Source organism: Rattus norvegicus, chromosome 3 (assembly GCF_036323735.1).
Source record: "Rattus norvegicus strain BN/NHsdMcwi chromosome 3, GRCr8, whole genome shotgun sequence".
NCBI lineage: Eukaryota > Metazoa > Chordata > Mammalia > Rodentia > Muridae > Rattus > Rattus norvegicus.
In genome coordinates, this window is record NC_086021.1 from 48,421,814 (window position 1) to 48,444,045 (window position 22,232).

The 22,232-nt window shown below is 39.8% G+C and overlaps 1 protein-coding gene across 5 annotated transcripts in view; it reads left to right on the plus strand.

Annotated features, from left to right (window-relative positions):
• Arhgap15 (Rho GTPase activating protein 15) overlaps window positions 1–22,232 on the plus strand; it is a 619,269-nt gene that overhangs the window by 38,869 nt on the left and 558,168 nt on the right. For all 5 annotated transcript variants that reach the window (XM_063283268.1, XM_017591542.3, XM_017591541.3 and 2 more), the window contains exon 2: window positions 15,606–15,783. In XM_063283268.1, the coding sequence (XP_063139338.1) occupies window positions 15,606–15,783 (178 nt within the window). The remainder of the gene's footprint in view (window positions 1–15,605; window positions 15,784–22,232) is intronic.

Sequence of the window (22,232 nt, forward strand, 5' to 3'; positions counted from 1 at the left end):
CCTTTATAAAATAGTTTAAAGTCAGGGACGTCTGGGTCCCTGACGGGTGATGGGTGAATGTGGATCCTGAATCCCCTTGTCAATCCTATTGACTTGGAATGACTGTGGAAGATCCAGCTAAGACTGCATCCTTAGTAAAGCTATAGACACAGATCATTGAAGACCATTGCTGTATAATTCTCCTCCCCACTTCTCTGTTGTAATCAAGTGCTCCTTTTCAGTGTACTTGCATTCTTGTTCATTCTGTCTCCAAGGATAAATCTTAACTAACCTGCAATTGGATTCTGCACTTGCAAAAGTAACTGGTCTTTGATACCCTGTTCACTTCCACCTTAGTTCCATGTCCAGGCACTCATTAGACCACTTCTTCTCCACTAGGTATTTGATTGTCTCTGACCATTGCTTCCTCTGCTGCTAACTTGGTCAATTGTTACCTTATCCACTTACAAGTACCAATGTCCTACTTCAAAATTGCCATTCTTTTCTGTTGGTAACTGAGTCTGATGTGAAAAACTGCCCAGGACGTGATGTCTGCCATTCTCTTAGTGAACCACCTAGTTGATAGCTTATGCCCTGCCCCTCTGATATTCCCATTGGCTGTTTCTAATGCCTGTTAGATAACCATGACTTATTTTTTCAGTCGTCATTGATTACCCTGACCGTGAGCAAGTGCTTATGTCATTTTTGTACAATGTTAGCACTTGAGAGTTTATATCCATCTGTCTGTTCTTGTGGCTAGGAGAGCCCTTTAGAAGCTGTCCCTTTAGATGGTTTGCTAGCTCATGGTCCCTTTTCATTCTGTGAATATTAGAGATGATACTCAAGTCAAAGCTGCAAATATAGATGTGCATGGTTTGTCCATAGGCCAAGAATTTAATTCCATCTCATATGAAACACAAAACTATTACAAGTTAAATCACAGCTATAAAAATAAAAGAAACCAAATTATTTAAAGGAAAATATATAGTATGAAACAAGTATGGGAGTGACCAAGAGTTACCCAGGGCATATTTAGGGAAAAGGTGGTGAGCAGTAGAGGAAGGCTGGCTTGGAGAAATGGCTAAGCACCTATGATGTTCATTGCCCTTACAAAGGACATGTTTTGGCTCCTAGCTTCCAGATGCCTACTCACACCTCTAACTCCAGTTCCAGAGGATCTGATACCTTCTTATAGCCTCCATGGGTACCAGACATACACATGGTACCTATAAACATGTGCAACTACGCGCTCATATAGAAAAATAAAATATTGAAGAAGGAAGAAAGAAGATATTAGAAAATATTAAAATTTAAGGATCCTATTAATAAAAGATAGCATTAAGAAGTGAAGGGCCACCCCAAAGTGGAAAACGTATACAATGGAAATGGATTGGACCAAGATTTGTAAAGAATTGCTACCCCATGGTAGAAGAAAAACACAATGTAGTAGGAAAAAAATAAGCAGAATATGAAAGACAGAGTCATAGTTACCTTTGGTGAGGTGAGGAAGTTCCTGTAACAGAGCTCTGGGTGAATCTCCAGTGCCCTAGTGTGGTGTTTAGCTGAGATTGCTCAATACTGTTCAGCTTACAACAAATATTTGAACTTTTTTTATATTATCTTTTTTTTAATTTATTTAATACTTAATAATAATTCTTTGGTTTCTGGGCAAACATCCCCCTCCCCCCTCCCCTTCCTTATGGGTGTTCCCCTCCCAACCCTCCCCCCATTGCCGCCCTCCCCCCAACAGTCTAGTTCACTGGGGGTTCAGTCTTAGCAGGACCCAGGGCTTCCCCTTCCACTGGTGCTCTTACTAGGATATTCATTGCTACCTATGAGGTCAGAGTCCAGGGTCAGTCCATGTATAGTCTTTAGGTAGTGGCTTAGTCCCTGGAAGCTCTGGTTGCTTGGCATTGTTGTACATATGGGGTCTCGAGCCCCTTCAAGCTCTTCCAGTTCTTTCTCTGATTCCTTCAACAGGGGTCCTATTCTCAGTTTTCTCAGTTCAGTGGTTTGCTGCTGGCATTCGCCTCTGTATTTGCTGTATTCTGGCTGTGTCTCTCAGGAGCGATCTACATCCGGCTCCTGTCGGTCTGCACTTCTTTGCTTCATCCATCTTGTCTAATTGGGTGGCTGTATATGTATGGGCCACATGTGGGGCAGGCTCTGAATGGGTGTTCCTTCAGTTTCTGTTTTAATCTTTGCCTCTCTCTTCCCTGTCAAGGGTATTCTTGTTCCCCTTTTAGAGAAGGAGTGAAGCATTTACATTTTGATCATCCGTCTTGAGTTTCATTTGTTCTAGGCATCTAGGGTAATTCAAGCATTTGGGCTAATAGCCACTTATCAGTGAGTGCATACCATGTATGTCTTTCTGTGATTGGGTTAGCTCACTCAGGATGATATTTTCCAGTTCCAACCATTTGCCTACGAATTTCATAAAGCCGTTGTTTTTGATAGCTGAGTAATATTCCATTGTGTAGATGTACCACATTTTCTGTATCCATTCCTCTGTTGAAGGGCATCTGGGTTCTTTCCAGCTTCTGGCTATTATAAATAAGGCTGCGATGAACATAGTGGAGCACGTGTCTTTTTTATATGTTGGGGCATCTTTTGGGTATATGCCCAAGAGAGGTATAGCTGGATCCTCAGGCAGTTCAATGTCCAATTTTCTGAGGAACCTCCAGACTGATTTCCAGAATGGTTGTACCAGTTTGCAATCCCACCAACAATGGAGGAGTGTTTCTCTTTCTCCCCATCCTCGCCAGCATCTGCTGTCACCTGAGTTTTTGATCTTAGCCATTCTCACTGGTGTGAGGTGAAATCTCAGGGTTGTTTTGATTTGCATTTCCCTTATGACTAAAGATGTTGAACATTTCTTTAGGTGTTTCTCAGCCATTCGGCATTCCTCAGCTGTGAATTCTTTGTTTAGCTCTGAACCCCATTTTTTAATAGGGTTATTTGTCTCCCTGCGGTCTAACTTCTTGAGTTCTTTGTATATTTTGGATATAAGGCCTCTATCTGTTGTAGGATTGGTAAAGATCTTTTCCCAATCTGTTGGTTGCCGATTTGTCCTAACCACAGTGTCCTTTGCCTTACAGAAGCTTTGCAGTTTTATGAGATCCCATTTGTCGATTTTTGATCTTAGAGCATAAGCCATTGGTGTTTGGTTCAGGAAATTTTTTCCAGTGCCCATGTGTTCCAGATGCTTCCCTAGTTTTTCTTCTATTAGTTTGAGTGTGTCTGGTTTGATGTGGAGGTCCTTGATCCACTTGGACTTAAGCTTTGTACAGGGTGATAAGCATGGATCGATCTGCATTCTTCTACATGTTGACCTCCAGTTGAACCAGCACCATTTGCTGAAAATGCTATCTTTTTTCCATTGGATGGTTTTGGCTCCTTTGTCAAAAATCAAGTGACCATAGGTGTGTGGGTTCATTTCTGGGTCTTCAATTCTATTCCATTGGTCTATCTGTCTGTCTCTGTACCAATACCATGCAGTTTTTATCACTATTGCTCTGTAATACTGCTTGAGTTCAGGGATACACACAACACACACATTGATCACACATGCAAGCATGTCTTTACAGGTATTTATCCTGCTGTATGCTCATTATAAAAGAGAGATAGCCATGTTGAAAATATATTAAAAAAATACAACTCTGGAAAACCTTCAGTGATGAAGCCATAAGGCCATCATTCCTCACAACAGTGGAACTTCGCCATGCGGTCACCCCCAGATAGACCCTGTTGGCACTGCAATTCAATCCAATCAATCCAGACATTGGACACATCAGCATTATGGAAAGAATAATGGACACAATAACAAACGTTCTAAATGAAACAAATGCCAGCTGTATTGACATTGCTGATCACTGAACACAAAATGTGCAATATGCAACTTCTGCATATTTGACCCCTGCCCAGGCAAAGAGAAAGATAACATCTGGCATTATCACAATCAGTACCTAGACTTAGCCATCTTGATAAAGAACTGTGGCACAGTGTCAAAGCCCTTTAGGGCATAAATAACCTTAGAACCAGAAATCCCAGGAAACAGACACAAGCACAGGCTCAAATGCTGTGTCTGCACCTGATGCTCTTCCAGCAAAGGTCAGCCCATATGCCTGGCCTTGGCAATATCTACACTCTGTTTTTGGCCAGCATTTTCTAGCACGGTGGTGTAAGGCAACTGGGCTGATGGTTATCTTTAATAGATGCTTTATATCAATCCTTAGGACAGTCATCACTTCCCTGAGATGAAAGTACTCAAACTCTTCAAGTCAAACAGACCAAAGTTTGCCTTGCTTGCCTCTTATGTAGTTCTACTCTGTATCAAGGGACTGGTGTTCCACAGAACTTCTTCCAGTCCTGAAAAGTAACTGCCTCATCCATCACATTTTGGTCCTGCCTTTCCAATGCTCTCCCAGCAGCCTAAGCATCAGGAGAAAGCAGAAGTTCCACTAGTTTCCTTTTCTGGGTTCTTAGTTCAGTGAAATTGTACGTGAACTTTATCCCTAAGAACTTTGACTTTCTTGTCGCATCTTACCTTGCTCTGTACATGTTTGATGCCTAGAAACATTAAGCAAGTACTTAAATGTCCAAACTGTATTTTTGAAAGTCCTGGATTATTTTCTTATGTCACATTGTTCTCCTATTTTGACAATAAGATGTATAAATAAATGAAGAAATAAGTGTTCATATTTGTGTTTCTTATTGGGGTGTGTGTACGTGCGTGTGTGCGTGCGTGCGTGCGTGCGTGCGTGTGTGTGTGTGTGTGTATGTTTGCACATGTACTGTGGTCAGAAGATGTGGACTCAGTCATCGGTCTGTCATAATTTGGGGTGTCAAGGTTAGGGTACAGGCTTGTGCAGCAGTGAGCTTTGGCCAACTGAGCGCCCTCACTGGCCCATATCCATCTTTTGAAAAGCAAAATGACCTTAAATAAATAACCAAGTGTCTCCAAGTTCTATAAGACCAGTTCAAGTTCCTTGAAGGCACTCGCACAATTGACCTCAGTCAGTCCTACCAGACTTTATCGACTTAGCTTTTCCTCCTAGCCACCAACTCTCCATCAACTATCCATCACCTACCACAGTGTGGATATAAGTGTTTTTCTTCTTTGAATGTAGTGATCTCAACCTGTGAGGCTCTGATTATTCCTTCTCCAGTGACATTGTATTTATCGCCAGCACCAGCTCTAGGCACATTTCCCTTGACAAGTTCCTCGGTTCCTTCTCTATTCCAACCTTATCAGACTCCATGGTACACAAGTATGCTATGCCTAACTCCATTGCAAGATTCTTGATAATTGCTGTAGAACCCGTGAGACACAACAAGCTCATTTCTCTGGCTCAAACTGGCTGCTTTGTTTCCATGAGAATGTTTCTAATGTGTCTGTGAAATATGAGGGGTGCCAATAAGCTACGGTTAATGAATGTCAGAAATGTCTACCACATAGACTTTGGATCTAGTCTGGTTTTGTTGGTGTTCGCTTATTGTTATTGGTTTTGTTTGATTTTTTTAATGAACTATCTCCACTTAGGATGGATGCATGCAAGGATAATAATAGTAATATTACAATTTGCCTAAGTAGCTGACCTGTCAGCCATTTTCAGTAAGTGCAGCTTATCCCCGGATTCCCTGAAATTGGTTAAATAAACGCAAGGTCTTATTATCACATCTCCCGTATGTAACACCTGCCCTGTCAAAGGCAATGTTACCCAATGGGCTGGCTATGATCAAATTCCTTTCCTGTGATCTTCCTTTCTCATTATATTTGACATTTTTGAAACTGGGTTTTATTGCATTCTCTCAGCTTATGGAAGTGGTCTGGGGAAATGAGACTTAATAGAGATGTAGAAGCCACTGGGAGAAAAAGAAAAGGAATGTAATCTGGGAGGAAACTGAAATTAAAATGTTATTTTGGTAAATGGTTGCTGTGGTAGAAACGGCAAGCAATTGCAATGCAAGTTAATTACTGACCTGTCAGGAAAGCATGACACGAAGGTAGTGCCACATATTACTGGAGTTACCACAGCCACAAGTCATTTCCACAGGGAAACAAATAGACTTTGTTCTACCACAGATCAACATAAGATCTTTCCAGGGGATTGAAATGAATTTCTCTGAGAAATAATGCTTGTCCGTGGAGTAGCCATGAACCCTTAGCAGACCTGGAGAGTTCGTCTGTTCCCGACAGGCAGAGGCAGGGACAGCGTCTGACCACACAGAGGCTTCCTACATTTGGAGGCAGAAGGGACCCCGCTTTTGTGGGTGGGGGTGACCACATAACTCATCTGCTACACAAGGAGAATCTAGGCTGACTCTGATAAAATAGGAAATCTCTGAGAGCACTTGTGCTATCTGGTTCTGAAATAGTTGTCCTCAGAAAGCTCCCCGTGGTAGCCAGTGTCATATGAAAAGGTTCATATTTGTGTATGTGTGTGTATGTACATATATAAACTGCCCGAAGCAATCTTGTTCTCAAGGGAGATGTTCATTTTTCACAATAAGAAGGAAACATAAGGGTTATTCTGAAATGGAATGGAAATATGGTGTTTGGTACATTTTTGGAAATCTATATGAATCTTGAGGAGTACTTTAATTCTGGCCACATAAAGTATAAAAAGCCTTGCTTCTTTGTGCCTCTGACTTGCTATGACATACTCACAGTGCGCTGGTCTTCACAAACAATGCTAAAGACGTCACACATATTCTTAAAATACAAAAAAGCTTAGCCAGATGTTTGCCTGATGATGTGTTGGTAAGCTACATACACTAGCATTAACTACTTTCCATATTTGTAATTTATAGACCCAAGAAGTGTTTGTTCTCTCTCATGTTTTCCAAAACTCACAAGAACACATATTAATTAATTAGGAGAATTTATGTGATATTCCTATGCATACGTGATGTACCTACCTAAGGATATATATATGTTATGATATATGATGTACCTAGTACACACACACACATATATGCATATATATATATATTGATCTGACATGACATGACATGTTATGATATAATGGTATTATAATGTAATTAATGATATATATGAAATGATATGGTATTATATGATATAATGATACATATGATGCACCTAATGTGATGGTGTAGTGATCATTTTACTTTCCTCTTGTCTGACAGACTTACTTTGGAATCTTTGTTCCCTTAGTTTCTCAGACTTACCCTCCTGACTATGGAGCCTACAATGCCACCACGTATGTTTAGGGACAAAGACTCCTGTGCTGCCTGGGATAACTGAACTTCCTATGGCAACTTGGAGAAGAAAGGCAATGTGTGTAAGCTCACCACTGCTGAGTCCCACAGCAAGGAGACTACATGATCATGGGGCCTTTTCACTTTTCCATAGCTCAAAGATATCTTAATGTACTCCGCTTTTTAATGCTGCTGTTGTGAAAGAGATGTCAAAACTCTATTTCCAAACTCAAAAGGGCATGCTGCTGAGCTCCCACATAATTAACAGTGCAAAAAATAATTGGCAGGACAGCTGTGGAATTCGCGATTACACATCACATTCACTCTTCTTTGGACTGCTGCAGGGTGAGAGGTGAAAGAGAGCCCAGAACACCACAGAATCGAGTCTGAGGAGCAGAGCCAACATTTGTGTGGCTCTTATGAAGTGTGTCCTCATCACGGCTTCCTGTTTTTAAAACAGGATTGAAGGTGGGACTTGAGCCATACCACAAGATACTCACACTTTTTCTTAGTACATACACAATCAGAAAGTCTAGAGGACTAGTAAAGCCAGGCTTAAGTGACCGATTTCCATTTTAATGTCTAAATTGGGGATTTGGGATTCAGAGGATAAATTTTTAGATTAGTGGCTATCCCAGGCACATGCAAAATTGTCTTGTTTTTCCACATCTTTGTTAGACATTTATCATTATTGAGTACCTCCTGCAGCAAACATCAATGTTTCTTCATGTGTAATAAAAATGATGATTTAAGTGAATGACATAGTCAAGGATAAGCCATGAGGAATCTGAGCAGGAATGCAGATTTACTATAAGAACAGTTGCTATAACTACTATTAGCAACATACTCAAGGTTATTAAGTCATGCAGAGAAGAAACAAGTAGCACCAGCATTATAAAATTTAGAAAACCAAGTGTTTATGAGGTTAAGACACAGGTAGAACAATAAAAGAGAATTTAAAATACCTGAGACTAATTTTGAAATAATGTGTTGAGACATGGATCTCTTCATGTCCTTTTTGAAGATACTCCAAAATGCATACTGGTCCTTTGGAAGTCTAACCATCCTCAAGTACTACATTCCAAGACAGTAGGAACGCTCTAGTGTGAGTTAAGATTGAATATGTTTTGTGATATGGTTTGATAGCAAGAAATGTATTTCATGAAGACTGAAACATCACTTCACTAAAACTAGGAGGCATTTCCCCAGATGTAACACTAATGCACAGCCTCAATGGCATCTCCATGGAGCTTCCTTAAGGCAATAGGTAGTATGACCTCATCAATGGTCTTCTACCTGATACAAAGCTGCACACTGCCAGGAGAGTTTCTGGTTTGATATTTAGACAAATGCTTCTTGAGAATTATAGAGACAGCTGGCTGATCTTTCATAATGTTTATTGGTTTAGTTGGAATAAATTTATCTGAGTAGTTTTTGTGACAATGGATGCTTTAAGAAGGTCACAAATAATAGATGATGGAAACTTCAGAAGTCCCACTTCCGTAGATGACTCACCGTCTAAGCGAGAGATAGGGACCTTTACAGCCAGATTATAAAGACAATGGTAGGGTGGGTGGTAGAGGGATAGAGAGTTGTAAGGAAGAAGTTAAGGGGACATGAGAAATTTTAGGAGGGTAAAGAAAGATCTGTAAGTAGGATCAAAATATGATCTAGAGGCAGTTCTACATTATCAGTGGCTCCTGACAGTCAATGAGAGTGTGTCACCCCTGCACACGCACGGCCCCCACTATTGCTTTTATTCCAATTCTGTTTGATCATGCTGCCTTCTCCTCTCTCCAGCCTTTTGTGGACCTTCCTCCATCAACAGGGAGGTTCTGCTCTCCTCTCCATTCCTCTATAGAAGACATGTGTATCTGATGTCAAGGGAAGTCTGCTCTCTCAGACCCTCTTCTGGAGGGTTTACAATACCATCTTGGCATAGCTTTGTTAAGTCCTCTCAACTCATACCTCAACCAGAAGACGGGCAAGCAATAAAAACAATCTCGCCCAGAGGTCAAACACCACTTTCCTTATGGCATCAGTCAAGGCTTCCTTTCAGTTTTTCTCTTTCTTTTCACTTTATTTCCCCTTTGTGCAAGCATTGGTAGCTAGTTTACACTATCCTAAATGTTTGCAAGGCTGTGTGTACTCTAAGCCCTTGCCTGATTTGCCCAGGGTGCCTGACCTAGTCTTTTCTTGCCTGATTTTTTTTCCATCTGCTAGCATTTCATGAGTCTGATAACACTGATCTCATAGTCTGAGTACAGTCTCATTTAGTATATTAGATAATGCAATGATTACCATGTTTCTCATTCTTAGAAATCTGTGGGGCATTTACTATAAGAACAATCTCTAGCATTTAAAATGCTGCCCACCTCCTGAAAGAATTTCAGTAAACCCTGAAGTAATAAAGTTTTTCAGCAGACAGAAATCTTTTCATGTGTGTGATGTATATATGTGCAGTTTTGTGCCTATGTGGAGGTATACATATAGGTGTTCCAGAATGTGCATGTGTACATGAAATGGGGGTGATATGAAATGCTTTTCTCTGTCACTCCTCACTTCAACTTTTGGCACAGAAACTGATCCTGGAGCTCACTAATTCAGCTGGTTCGGCTCTCAATAAAATTTAAGGATATCCCTCTATCTACCTCCCACATCTCCAACTGTGCCCAGCTTTTGGGTTTATACATGGAGGATGAGAATTTTGTGCTTGTATGGCAGGCTTTTAAACAACTGCACCATCACACCCGTCTTTAAAAATCAGGTATTGTGACATTTTTTAAAAAAGCTCCTTTTTAGAACACTATATTTTTCTAAAAAATTTAGAAACTTGTAAATAGTTGGAAATAAAAGAACAATTAAAAGGTAGTTTTTCTGTTGTTTTCTTTGTTCCTGTGGTAAAATACCACAACTTGAGGAAGAAAGTAATTATTTGACTTGCAGTTTATACATAGTCTATTATCCAAGGAAACCGGGAAAAGGACTGAAGCAGGGAGGCAAGGAAAGACTCAAAGACCAAGGATAAAAGTTGACTCTCTATTGCTTGTTCAGTGGGATTTCTTATACAACCAGGATCCTGGGCCTAGGTATGGTGCCGCCCACAGTGTACTGAGCCCTCTCTCATCAATTGTTAATGAAGAAATCACTCCACAGACTTTCCTACAGATGGAACTTAAGGAGAATCTCCTCAGTTGAGGTTTGCTCTTCTCAAGTGACTCTAGTTTGAGAAAATTAAACTTCGCGATGGTACAAAGTGAGTAACGTAGCAAAATAAAATCTAGTCAAAGCTCCCGAGCTTCCCATGATTTCAATTAACTGCAGTCCATCCTTTTCTAAAAGTATTAAAGGAGAATTTCCCTGAATTAAAAAAAAATCTTAAGTTTGATTACTCATCGGCTGCTCTAAGAACAGGGTGCAGTTGAATGTTGTCAACTCTTTGACACTCAAGAACATGAATCATTCCTGTGTGTGGCATCCTTGTTGTGTAAGCTACCTAAGCTCCAATGACTTGGTAACACTCGCAGTAATTCGATGCAGTGTTCAGCATCTTATATTTGATTTCACTTGTCATTGTGCAGTCCTCATGCAGTGCTTAATCCTATTCATAGGCCTACCCCATTCACACACTGCATGAAGTCACTTGGGCATATGTCTTCCCCCTTGTCACTAGCAGAAACAAGGTGATAGCAGAATTTTAAGATAAAGAAACGACATTTGTCAGATCTTCTGTTACAGAGTTAGAACTGTAATCTCTTAGTGTACCTGACTTCCAAAATACCTGTATCAGAAATATATACGCACAGAGGGGGACAGCATCATTAGCATGGTGTTCACCACTTGGTGTCCAGTGTCAGGAACCCACTTGAATACATGGCACATAATCCATATAGACAGAGAGGCAGTACAAGTACAAAGTGAGTAGCACAACAAAATAAAATCCAGTTGAAGCTTCCAAGCTTCCCATGATTTCAATTAACTGTAGTCCATCCTGTTCTAAAAGTGTTAAAGGAGAATTGCAGTGCAGTATGATGCAGAAAGGAAGTACAGTACAAGGAAAGGTGAGGAAAGAGAAGAGTCATGGTATAGTGAAGTATTAAAAGGTGAAGCTGGAGGAAAGAGGAAGCGATGGTTAGGGGAAAGAAAAAGGGCAAACCTCAAGACAATGGGCATGAAGAGTCATACAGCTGAGAGCAAACACTGAAGTAGGCAGGTTGTCCCCAAGTAAGTAATTGGAGAACACAGAGAATAAGTTTTGTAAGTAACACTGCCTTTTGGCAGTAGTACATCATCGAGCAATTTAGGGATTGGTTTAAAAACTGAGGATAAGAATGCAAATTTTTATCTAAAACCAAAAGTTGTCCAGATGTAGAAAAACAGCATGGGCTATGAATGCACATGCTGGGACTCTGAAAATAAAGTGTCTGAATAGTCTCAGCCAGAAGATAGTGGCTGCACCATGAATGACTCTTCCAGTAATGTGACAAATTTCCTACACTTAGATTTTGAATCTGTTGAATAACGTAGAATGTCAAGCCTTGAATACATTCAGCGCGCTTCATTTGAAAATGAAAGACCTTTCTAGAGGAAGGTGAAATGTAATTATTACCTTAATTTTTACTTTATACCAATTGAAAGAACTCTCTTAAACTCAATTAGGTAAGTTTTAGAACACATTCAGATATGCTCATTAAAAAGAAAAAAGCAAACAAAATAAAAACATGGCATACTTTGACATACTATAGCTTCCATGATGAGATGTTTTCTATACTTTGTGTGTGTGTGTGTGTGTGTGTGTGTGTGTGTGTGTGTGTGTGTTATTAGCCGGAGAGGGAGGTTGCAAGAGCTAAGGACAGATATGAGGGCATGAGAGATGAGCCAGACTGGGGTGCATAGTGTAAAACTCACAAAGACTCAATAAAACAAACAAACAAGCAAGCAAGACTAAGGAATTCCTTGAACAACTTTCCTATAAACAGTTTTACACATTATACCTGAAGTGTGATCGAGAATAATTATTTAGCAGGCACAAGGTGTCCATTTTATTATATGAGCATGGAACCATTACTGTGTTTAACCAATTTGTTGAATATTCGTTTCACTCCCACATTTCATCCTATTTGGTTTGCCCCCACTGTCTTCTTTCTCCTTAAGCAATTGCAGTTTGAGTTGCACCCCCATGTTGGTTTTTGCTTTTTTAGAACACTGTAGAAATAAGGTAGCAGAATAGATGTTCTTTTGTTTTTCCTGAGACAGATTCTTGTTATATAGCCTAGGCTGACCCACAAGTCATCACCCTCCTGCTTCAGCTTCCTGACTGCTGGAATTACAGATGTGTGAGAAGCGGCCACCCAGTCTGCTTCCAGTTCTTCCGTTTTTCTATTGGACTGGTGCCATTCACTTGACAGAACAAGTTTTTGATTCTTCATCTTATTTTTCATGAACAGATCATTCCGTTTTAAGATGTTTAAGTATGTATATGCATATGTGTCTGTAGTTGGGTCCTCACGAGTGCAAATACCCTTGGAGAACAGAGGTTTTGGACCCCCTAAAAATGGAATTAAAGGCTGCTCTGAGTAGCCAAATATTATTGCTGTGAAAAGGACTTGAGTCTTCCAAAAGAGCCAAGTTCTTATCTACTGAGTTACTCCCACCCCACCTCCGACACACATACTTTTGTCTTCATTGCATAGATACACTACACTTTGTCCTTCTGTGTTGTTTATTTATTTATTTATTTTTTGGCATCAGGTACACATTGCCTTTGCATGTGTTTTTGGGAACGTCCTTAGTCTCACTGAGCATCATTTCTCTTCTCTAGAAAAGTTGGAATAGATGTCTATTTCACAGGAGTTCTAGAGAATCAGAAAATTAACTACTGTGAACATTGGCTCCCATGTAGTAAATAAACAAATCTAGAAATATCTTTAAGTCTTTGTAATTTTCTAACTCCCATTTGTTGTTAAATAACACTTTAAATAAATAAATACTTTTAATAAATACTTTATACTAAATAAATAATACTTTAAATAAATACTAAATACTAAATACTAAATAAATAATACTTTAAATAAATACTAAATACTAAATACTAAATAAATAATACTTTAAATAAATACTTTTTTTTAAATGTAGGGCTGGAAGGACAGGCAGGAGGATTGGGTACTAAGGTCAAGGTTATCCCAGGATAGTTAGTGAGTATAAGGAAAGCCTGAGACATACAAGACCCTGTCCAAAAACGAACGAACGAACAAACAAACAAACAAACAAACAAACAAAAAAACTCATTTTTCTTTGCTACATATTTTAGTGCCTATTTTCTTGATCTTTATATGATGATAATCCAATTTAAAAACCTATAGATATCAGTACCGTTGTTTCCTCTAATGTAAGACGATTGTTCTTTTGGGTTATATTTCCTGATGAAATTGGACTAGTCATTGCTTTGCTTAACATTGTATCCATATGCCCGGTGCAATGACCAGGCTAGGGAAAGGTCTACAATCAGCAGCTGGGAAGCTATGTTTGCATCTGAAATGTTAGAAGAGAAAGGACTGAAGGAGATGAAGAGGTTGCAACCCCATAAAAACAATACCAACCAACCAGAGCTCCCAGGGACTAAACCACCATCCAAAGAGTACACATGGACAGACCCATGGCTCCAGCTGCATATGTAGCAGAGGATGGCCTTGTAAGGCATCAATGGGAGGAGGCATCAATTGGTCCTGCTAAGGCTGGATCCCTCAATTGTGGGGGAATGTCAGGGTAGGGAGGCAGGAAAGGGTGAGTGAATGGGTGGGGGAGCACCCTCATAGAAGAAGTGGGAGGGGAGATGGGAAAGGGGATAACATTTGAAATGTAAATAAAAAAATCCAATTAAAAAGGATACACTGACAAAGAAAAAAGAAGAAGATATTGCTGACTGGTGGTGAGTGGTAATGGAAGCCTTTGATCTCAGTACTCAAAGGCAGAGGCAGGCAGATCTCTGTGAGCTCAAGGCCAGCCTGGCCTACAGAGTGAGTTTCAGGGCAACCAAAACTACACAGAGGAACCCTATAAAGATCAGAAGATGTGCTCACTCTAGGGACTCTAAAGGTGGCAGTTGAAGAGCATTCTTCCTTTTCATTTTCCTCACAGCTGCTTGTGTAAAGTGCGTCTATACTGGATTCGCCTAAGTTAAGCTCTTTCTATTGAAGATATATATCACAGATCAATAAAATATATAGCACACATAAGTAAATGGTGGTTTCCCTTTTCGTTATGTTATTCTTAAATATTTTGTCCAATTAACCTAACAGAGTTTAGTAGGCAAGTGTCAGCAGGCAGGAATTTTAAATTCTCGCATGACTACTGTGAGTGTGGATCCACTAGATCTGTGTGTTTTGCTCTGACAGTAATTCTACTTCTGGTTGATATAACTTTTGAACACACACACACACACACACACACACACACACACACACACACACACACACAAAGCTAGCAAGGTTGTATATGAAAAGCCTGTATGGTAATGGCAAAGAGTTGGCACCGTCATTTCTTAATATGGAAGACTGGATTAGATGGAAATTTCTTTTTCTTCATTTTATTTTCGGGGAGCTAGAAAGAGAGCTCAGCAGCTAGGAGCATTGGTTGCTCTTTCACTTGGTAGGAGTTTGATTCCCAGCACACATGGCAAGCTACAAACCATCTTTAAGTTCACTTCCACAATTCCAGAGGATCTTAGGCCCCTCTTTTTGGAATCGATGGCACTGCATGCACATGTTATACAGACAAAGAACAGGCAAACATTCACACATAAAACAAAATTTCAAAGGATATTATTTTAAACAATCACACACACACACACACATACACACACACACACACACACACACACACACACACACACACACACACACACACATATATATATATATATATATATATATATATATATATATATATATATATATATATGGGCAAATGAATGCAGTGCCCACAGAAGCCAGAAAAGATTGTCGGATTACATGGATCTCGAGTAATTGGCAAAGTCGTGAGCTGCCTAAGGTAGGAGATGAAGACTGAGATAGTTCTTATTGCAGAGCAGTAGGTGGTCTCAGTGATCTTAACTATCTCCCCAGACCCTGTATGGAAGCTTCTAATATAGCTAGGGATTACATGGACAGGAGTTGTGGTACTTACAAACATCTGTCATCTGTGGGGATGGAGGGCAGAACTGTTACAAATGAGCAGAGTAGTAACTGCCTCATTCCCTACTGGGAAAGGTACAGACTCTTGAATTTTATTACCTTAATGATAAATGGGGATATCTGTCTGTCTATCTGTCTGTCTGTCTGTCTGTCTGTGTAAGATACATATAAATATATTTATTTATAATAATAGAATATTTTGAATTTCATCAGGACAAGCTGCAGTGTGCAGACATCTACGAACTGTGACAACTCTTTGGAAACACTGAATTCTGCCCACCAAGCTACAGGCGCTGTGCAAATGAGAATCAAAAATGCCAACAGCCACCCAGACAGGCAGAGCCAAACTAAATCCATGATCCTCACCGACGCTGGGAAGGTCACTGAACCTGTAAGTCCAATACTCCAAACATCATCTTAGCAGACAGAATTTTTTTAAAAAAAAATACAGCTAATTAGCTTTGTTTTGTTTGTTTACCTAATGTGCATGAGAAAGTGTTTTGTGATGGATTTTATCTTGCCTACTTATAGTTATAATAATACCCCCAGTTACAAGGGCAGAGCTGGGCCTAATCCAGGGTGATAAAGGGGATGTAGAGCCAGGCTGAAGAGCACCTTTGACTCATTTTAAAGGCCTCTGTTACCATGCTTCAGTGTCATAAAAATAATGAGGTTATGCTAGCATGCGGTGTTTGTACTTCCAAATTCAGTACATCACTTTGAAAAGCCAGAGGCTAAAATTAGCTAAGAATGAACTGAGGTGGGGGAAAAAAAAAAAAGAACAACGTCAAAATGTGAAAATCTTTCTCTTAAAATCTCCCAATAATACAGAAGAGCGAGACATTGTGCTTTGAGCCGAGATAGGCTCGGATGGTTGAAATGGTGTGGCGATTCAAGGTTTGGAGAGGAAGCCATTTTGTTTCGATAATGTGTCATTAGAAAGATTTGAAACCAAATAGTTAGAGATGAACTCTATTGCCAATTGTGTCCCTGGCCCTGCACGCATCCTGAGCCACTAAACTCACTGATTACGATGAGTCTCCTCTGGTTAATTTTCTACCATAATGGTGGTAACTTGCAGCTGAGGCCATAGAATGTTACAAAATTATTTATGCAATGTTAGCCACTCTTTTGGACCCCAGATCTATTTTGTTTGTCACAGTGAGAGGAAGCTTGAGAAATAAGGTAGCCAGGGACAGACCGGGAGTCTCAGTCAGCCTGCAGAAGCACGCGGACTATTAATTGAGTATTCTGTTAATATCACGGACACCCATAAACTATTCAGCTCCCTCACCGAGTTATTAAATCAGGTAAACTTACCGAGTAGAATGTTACCAATTATATTTATCTTCCATTTTTTTTCACTTGAATATCAAGTGCAAAATTAAACCACAGCCACCTCCGGGGTTGGAGATATAGACAGATTTGATCAGTTCCTTTTCAGGTGTTGTAGACAGGTTTAACGTGAGAAAGGCAGCGTTGATACTGGGAGAGCGAGAAATACATCCTTAGATAAGGTAACTCCCGAGGAAAGCATTTTCCTTTATTGACTTTCTCATTTACAACAATTGTCTGCTGGGAGGCGCAACACTGTTAGCTGCCTTCACTTAAAAAAAAAAAAAAAAAAAAACAGCTGAGCTGCTTCTCAACGCTGAACCCGCGACAGTGGTTAGAGTCAATTACTGGACTCTCTCTATACACTAGCCATAAGAACTGTACCTTTGAAAAAGTTTAAAAGTTAAGTATATTTAATGATGCCTAACATATTTTATTGGCTGTGTTTAACAAAAGGCACCATGCCGCAGTTGTTTTTGACAAGCATGAAAACATCACAGCGTGAGACTGCAAAAGGAATTATGGAGAGAAATTACAAGTGATCCATCTCTCAATGAATTATCCACCTCAATAGCCCGCAGAACTCAGCTACCAATTAACACCTACTTTATTACATGTTGGGATGTACTTAATAACTTTCATGTGTTTATGCACTATTACCTTGACTGATGCCTCTTGTACAATTAGGCATAATTGGCATATCAATATGCAAAAGTTAAAAGGATTAACCCTCTTAAAACTAATGAGCATTTCTGTATCCAGCTGCTAAATGAGACAAAATTAGCATTTTTCACTTTTGGGCAGGATTTTATCATGCAGTTTCTCATTGTTGGTATTACCTTGTTACATAACTTTAGTTTGGGGGGTTGTGTGCTGGACGGCTGGAGCAGAAGAGTTTTCCAAAGTTAAATGGGCTATAATTATCCCAGCTTTTGTTTCCGCGTTCTTAGCCTGAGCAATATGGATTCCTCGATAAGGAACAAAAATAAAAGTTACTTCTGGTTATGTGTACTCAGTGCATAATTATATAAAAGGGGGTATTTGCTGAAGAGATGTCATTTCACGGAGAAAGCTTGGCTCAGAGACTCTGTATTGAAAGCTTGCCATGACACTAATTTTCTTTCTGTCTCAGTTCTTTTCATCTTTTTTTTCCCTCCGTGCACAATTTTCTGACTAGATACTGACAGAATGTAAAGTATTTTGGCATATTTATTCAAACAAGCCCGTTAAAGTTATCTGTGTAGCTTTGCAGAAGTTGGGTGACAGTGTGAGGTCAAGGGCGAGAGCCTGCATTTGGGACTGAGGTGGGATGGACCCTAAGAATGTGTACACGTGTTTACCCTAAACAGTTCATTATGACGGAAACACAACCATGAACTCTCCAGGAAAGAAACAGTAGGTGCTTGGAAGCCACACATACGCTGGGTATTGTGTCCTGTTTAATAAAACGTCTTGCTTGTGATATCTGTTTACTAGAGAGACTCATTTTACACTTCTGGTCTCATTAAAACATAATCTGGCTGATGCTCCTAGTGATTGCATTATATTTTTAACATTTTAGGGTAAAAATCAATAGAAATGTTATTAATTCATAATTGAATTTGTGGAATTACAGTATTTTCACATGACTGTATTTACAGTATATTTTATGTCATTAGGAGGTGTTTTAAGATTCTAAAAGTTAAACGTACTCTGAAATGCTAATGTAGTTCTTCAACCCCATGTAGTGCAAGCAAAGGTGAGTTCGGTTGTGAGTTTAGGAATTTTGATGACTTAAATGTTTCAGGGAGACGTTTCAATTACGTAGGTATCTCATATGACATTAAAACAATATTTGTGTGTGTTGGTTTTTTTTAAACATCAAATAAACATTTTCAGATTTTCAAGAGGTTGCTTTGAATGTTCAGTGAATATTTGAGAGGTAGGACTATTAGGTGTCAAAGGCCACGGTTTGCAAGACGCTCGCCTCTACATAAAGGAAATCTAGAGAGCTCTCTTTGGATGGGAAGGAGGCCCCCTCTGCAGTGATCAGTTTTCCCATTCTGATATGAACAGGGAGGTCTCTGAAAGAAGGGCAGCTTCTTTTCCAGAACACACACTATCTAGAAAGGCAGGCAGCAAGGGCAAAAAGTGGAGCAAATGAAGTTGCCTGTCTAAGGGCGGCAGGGCCAATGCACTATCCAGCAAAGAGCTAGAGCAAAGGGTTCGAAGTACTTCGCTGCCTGCTTATTGGAGGAATGCTCCTGCAGCCTACCAGACAGATGGTTTAAAATAGATATTAATGAACAGTTTAAATAGCCCAGATCAGGAAGCTGCAAACGGGATCTGCAGGCTGGAGCTGTTTAATGCTGGTGTCTTCAGCAGCGACAAGCATGAATATTCACCATTTCCATCCTGCAAACCCACAGAAGGGCATTACTACATTCACGGGCATCATGAACAGAGGAATATGTTTTCGGTGGTGTTTAGATGAGGACCTAGGTCGAGCCATCCCTAAGTGTTAGCAGACAAGACTCCTCTATCCACAGTTAACACACTGCTCCCCTCCCCTCCCCCATTTCAATGTATTATCAGGAAAAAAGAGGAAACAATTTTCTTTTGTTTCTTACTTCTGTCATTATAGGATGCTTGCCAAAGTTGTGGCTAGCCAAAAAGGCAGACATAAAAATCACTACTAAAAATATAAGCCTTCTGTTTAGCAGACTTTTCGAGAAATATTATGAGATTGTGGGGCATGTCCATATTTACTTCAAATGAAGCTTATAGTCAGGTTTGAGGCTTTGTTTGGATAAATTGTCCTGAAGTGGATCCTGATATTTAATTAAAATGACACTAAATCACATTGAATTGATAAGACTTGGCATCTCAAACAAAGGTAATTGCCCGTATTGGTTTTGTGCAAAAGTAGAGCTGCTTGGAAAATGTGCAGGCAACACAGACTGTCAACTCCATTTATAGATCAATATGTGAAAACCATTGATCAGGCAGGCATGTGTAACAGTAACACTTTGCATTTATTTGTTGTTTTTATACCACATTAAGGCTTACAGGATTATAGACTCCCTAAATATTTTGACTTCCTCATAAATATATGATCTGTTGCATGTTAATTAAATGAGAGTCTGCAGCCATTTCTAAAATTGTTTTTAGTTTGATGCTTTCCTTTTATTGCTGTGGATCGTATGATCTGGAAATGGATTAGTTTCCTTTTGCATAAAGATTATTAGAGCCTATTTTAATGTGTCCTATTTAATGTAAGATGCGACTGCTGTTTGCTTTGACAAACATAGACACAGACAATTATTTTCTCTTAGTGAATAGCTGGTCTGCTTTTTTATTAGCTGGGCATTCTCACTGCACAGAGTAGAATTATTTCCTGACGTATCCTGCACACCCTGAAGATAAGAAGTCTTCTTGATTTCCCCGATAGAATTTGTTTTCTTTCTTTTCTTTCTATCTAGCTCTGTAACACAGGCATCTGATCGAACATTATGTAGAAAACAAACTGATCATTTCAATTAAATTTTAAACACGCACGCAAATCCAATTTGAATTCTGGTTTTTTTTTTTCTGATTTGAGAACAAGCCTTCTGAACTGTTCAGTGCTGCGTTTTGCAGTCGAATCTTTCTTATCTCATCAGCGAAAGGACAGTGTCTTGTTCGTAATCTTTATTGGACTATTGTAGATGACATTTGTAAGCCATTTTGGTTTATAAGGCAAAGCTGGAGCACAGTGGAGTGAGACTCTCCACAGATCCAAGACTCTGATAGGACAACGCAATAATGTGTCTTCCACTGCAATTTTCTTTGCCACTGAGAGGTCAATTCTGTTGAAGAATCTTTTTTTGTACCGTCTGTAAACGTTAGCAGCATGGGCTTTCAAGACAGGAGCTCAGCTCTGTGTATGATATTAAAATCCTACAAAAAGTAGCATTTCAGACACACCAAGTTAAAAGAGAACAAAACAAGAACAAGAAACAGGAGCTCCCAGGTTGCCTAAGGTAGCTGGTCTCCAGCTGTTGGCCGGCACGCCGTGGAGCAGATGAAAAAGTTTGCTAGTCAAGAATTTCCACATTTTTAGGAGATGCCTCAGAGAAGATTCAAATCCCACTAGAGATTTCCGTCCTTGCCTGTGCCACCCCATGCCATTTCATGCTGGGAAATCTTTTAACTCTATTTACCAAGTACAAATTGGGGTTCCCAAGGTGGGGGAAGTTTACGGCGAAATTAAAGAGCCCCTACTTCAAAGAATGAGCCAGGGCTCTGGGGTTCACCCATGTGGCAAGCACCGTTTCTCTTTTAACTTGAACAGAGAGCTAAATTTGTTTATAATCTCCTACTGATTGAACACGGTGCAGAATGTACATGAGATACATTTTTTTAAAAGTTAGTCCTCTGATTACTAATTTGAATCCAAAACTCTAACCTTGTTAGCATCTGGACTTATTTCCATAATAACAACCCCTTCAGAACCTACAAAGTAATGAATAATTGACAACAAATGAAATGTTTTGATAGTTGTCGGCACAAAGCATGTTTAATGTTTTGTGTTCCTTCCTAGCTAATTATGTAGATGACACATTTGTCAGACCTTGACTGCCATTAGAAACGTGTTTCCAGAGGGGAGAAAAACAGGCTATTCATAGAGTAATTAACTAGAATGCTCAATGACCTGTGAGAGATTCAAATCGCTGCCAGTTCAGACATTGTTTTGTTACAGAGCAGAGGGGTAATTAAAATTCCAAATTACAGTCCTATGACGGAGCATTTGTTTGTTGACAGTATACTCTTAGTCTAGTTTGTTAATTCTTTTTTAAATTGCTTCTAATCCATTTTATAGCTTTAGTAGCTCCGTCTTTGAATTTACTGACAACTAATATTATGGTAAATTGTACTTCAGTGGAGGGCTGCCTGCTTCAGTTTCCTGGGAGTACAAGGTGGGTGGGATAGCGCAGCTCCCTCCTGAAACTCACGTTCAAGGTGCTGTCAGCCGAATGCCACCGGTGCGAAACATCTTGTTAAACACCCCGTCCTTGATTCTGTGTTAGGAGCAATATCCCAGTTTAGAAAAAAAAAATACAGAGATAAGAAGGAAAATTGCAGTGCACACCTAAACATGCTGGGAGACGCTTGTCCCCGACAAGAAATGATAGATGAGTTTTCAGGTACCCAGAAAGAGGAGGGAGGAGGTAGCCCCCGTGGAGGGCTCGAGAAGTGCTACTGAGACAAGTGCTGGGTTAATTTTGCAGGCTCCAGCAGTGCACAGAGATGTTCAACCCCATCACTCAGTGTGGCAGTTATTGTAGCCATACTCACATCTCAGGTCATGAACAAACCTGGGATAACAGGTGTCACTTATGTGGCTTTCTGAGGAGGCATTAGAACGGTTTACACATCTAGAGGGGCTGAACTAGCCTAGAAAGATTCAACTCCAGCACAACATTTATTTAGGTTGCTGAAAGTGAGAATATAGTTTTATTAAAAAGATCTGACAGAAGTCACACG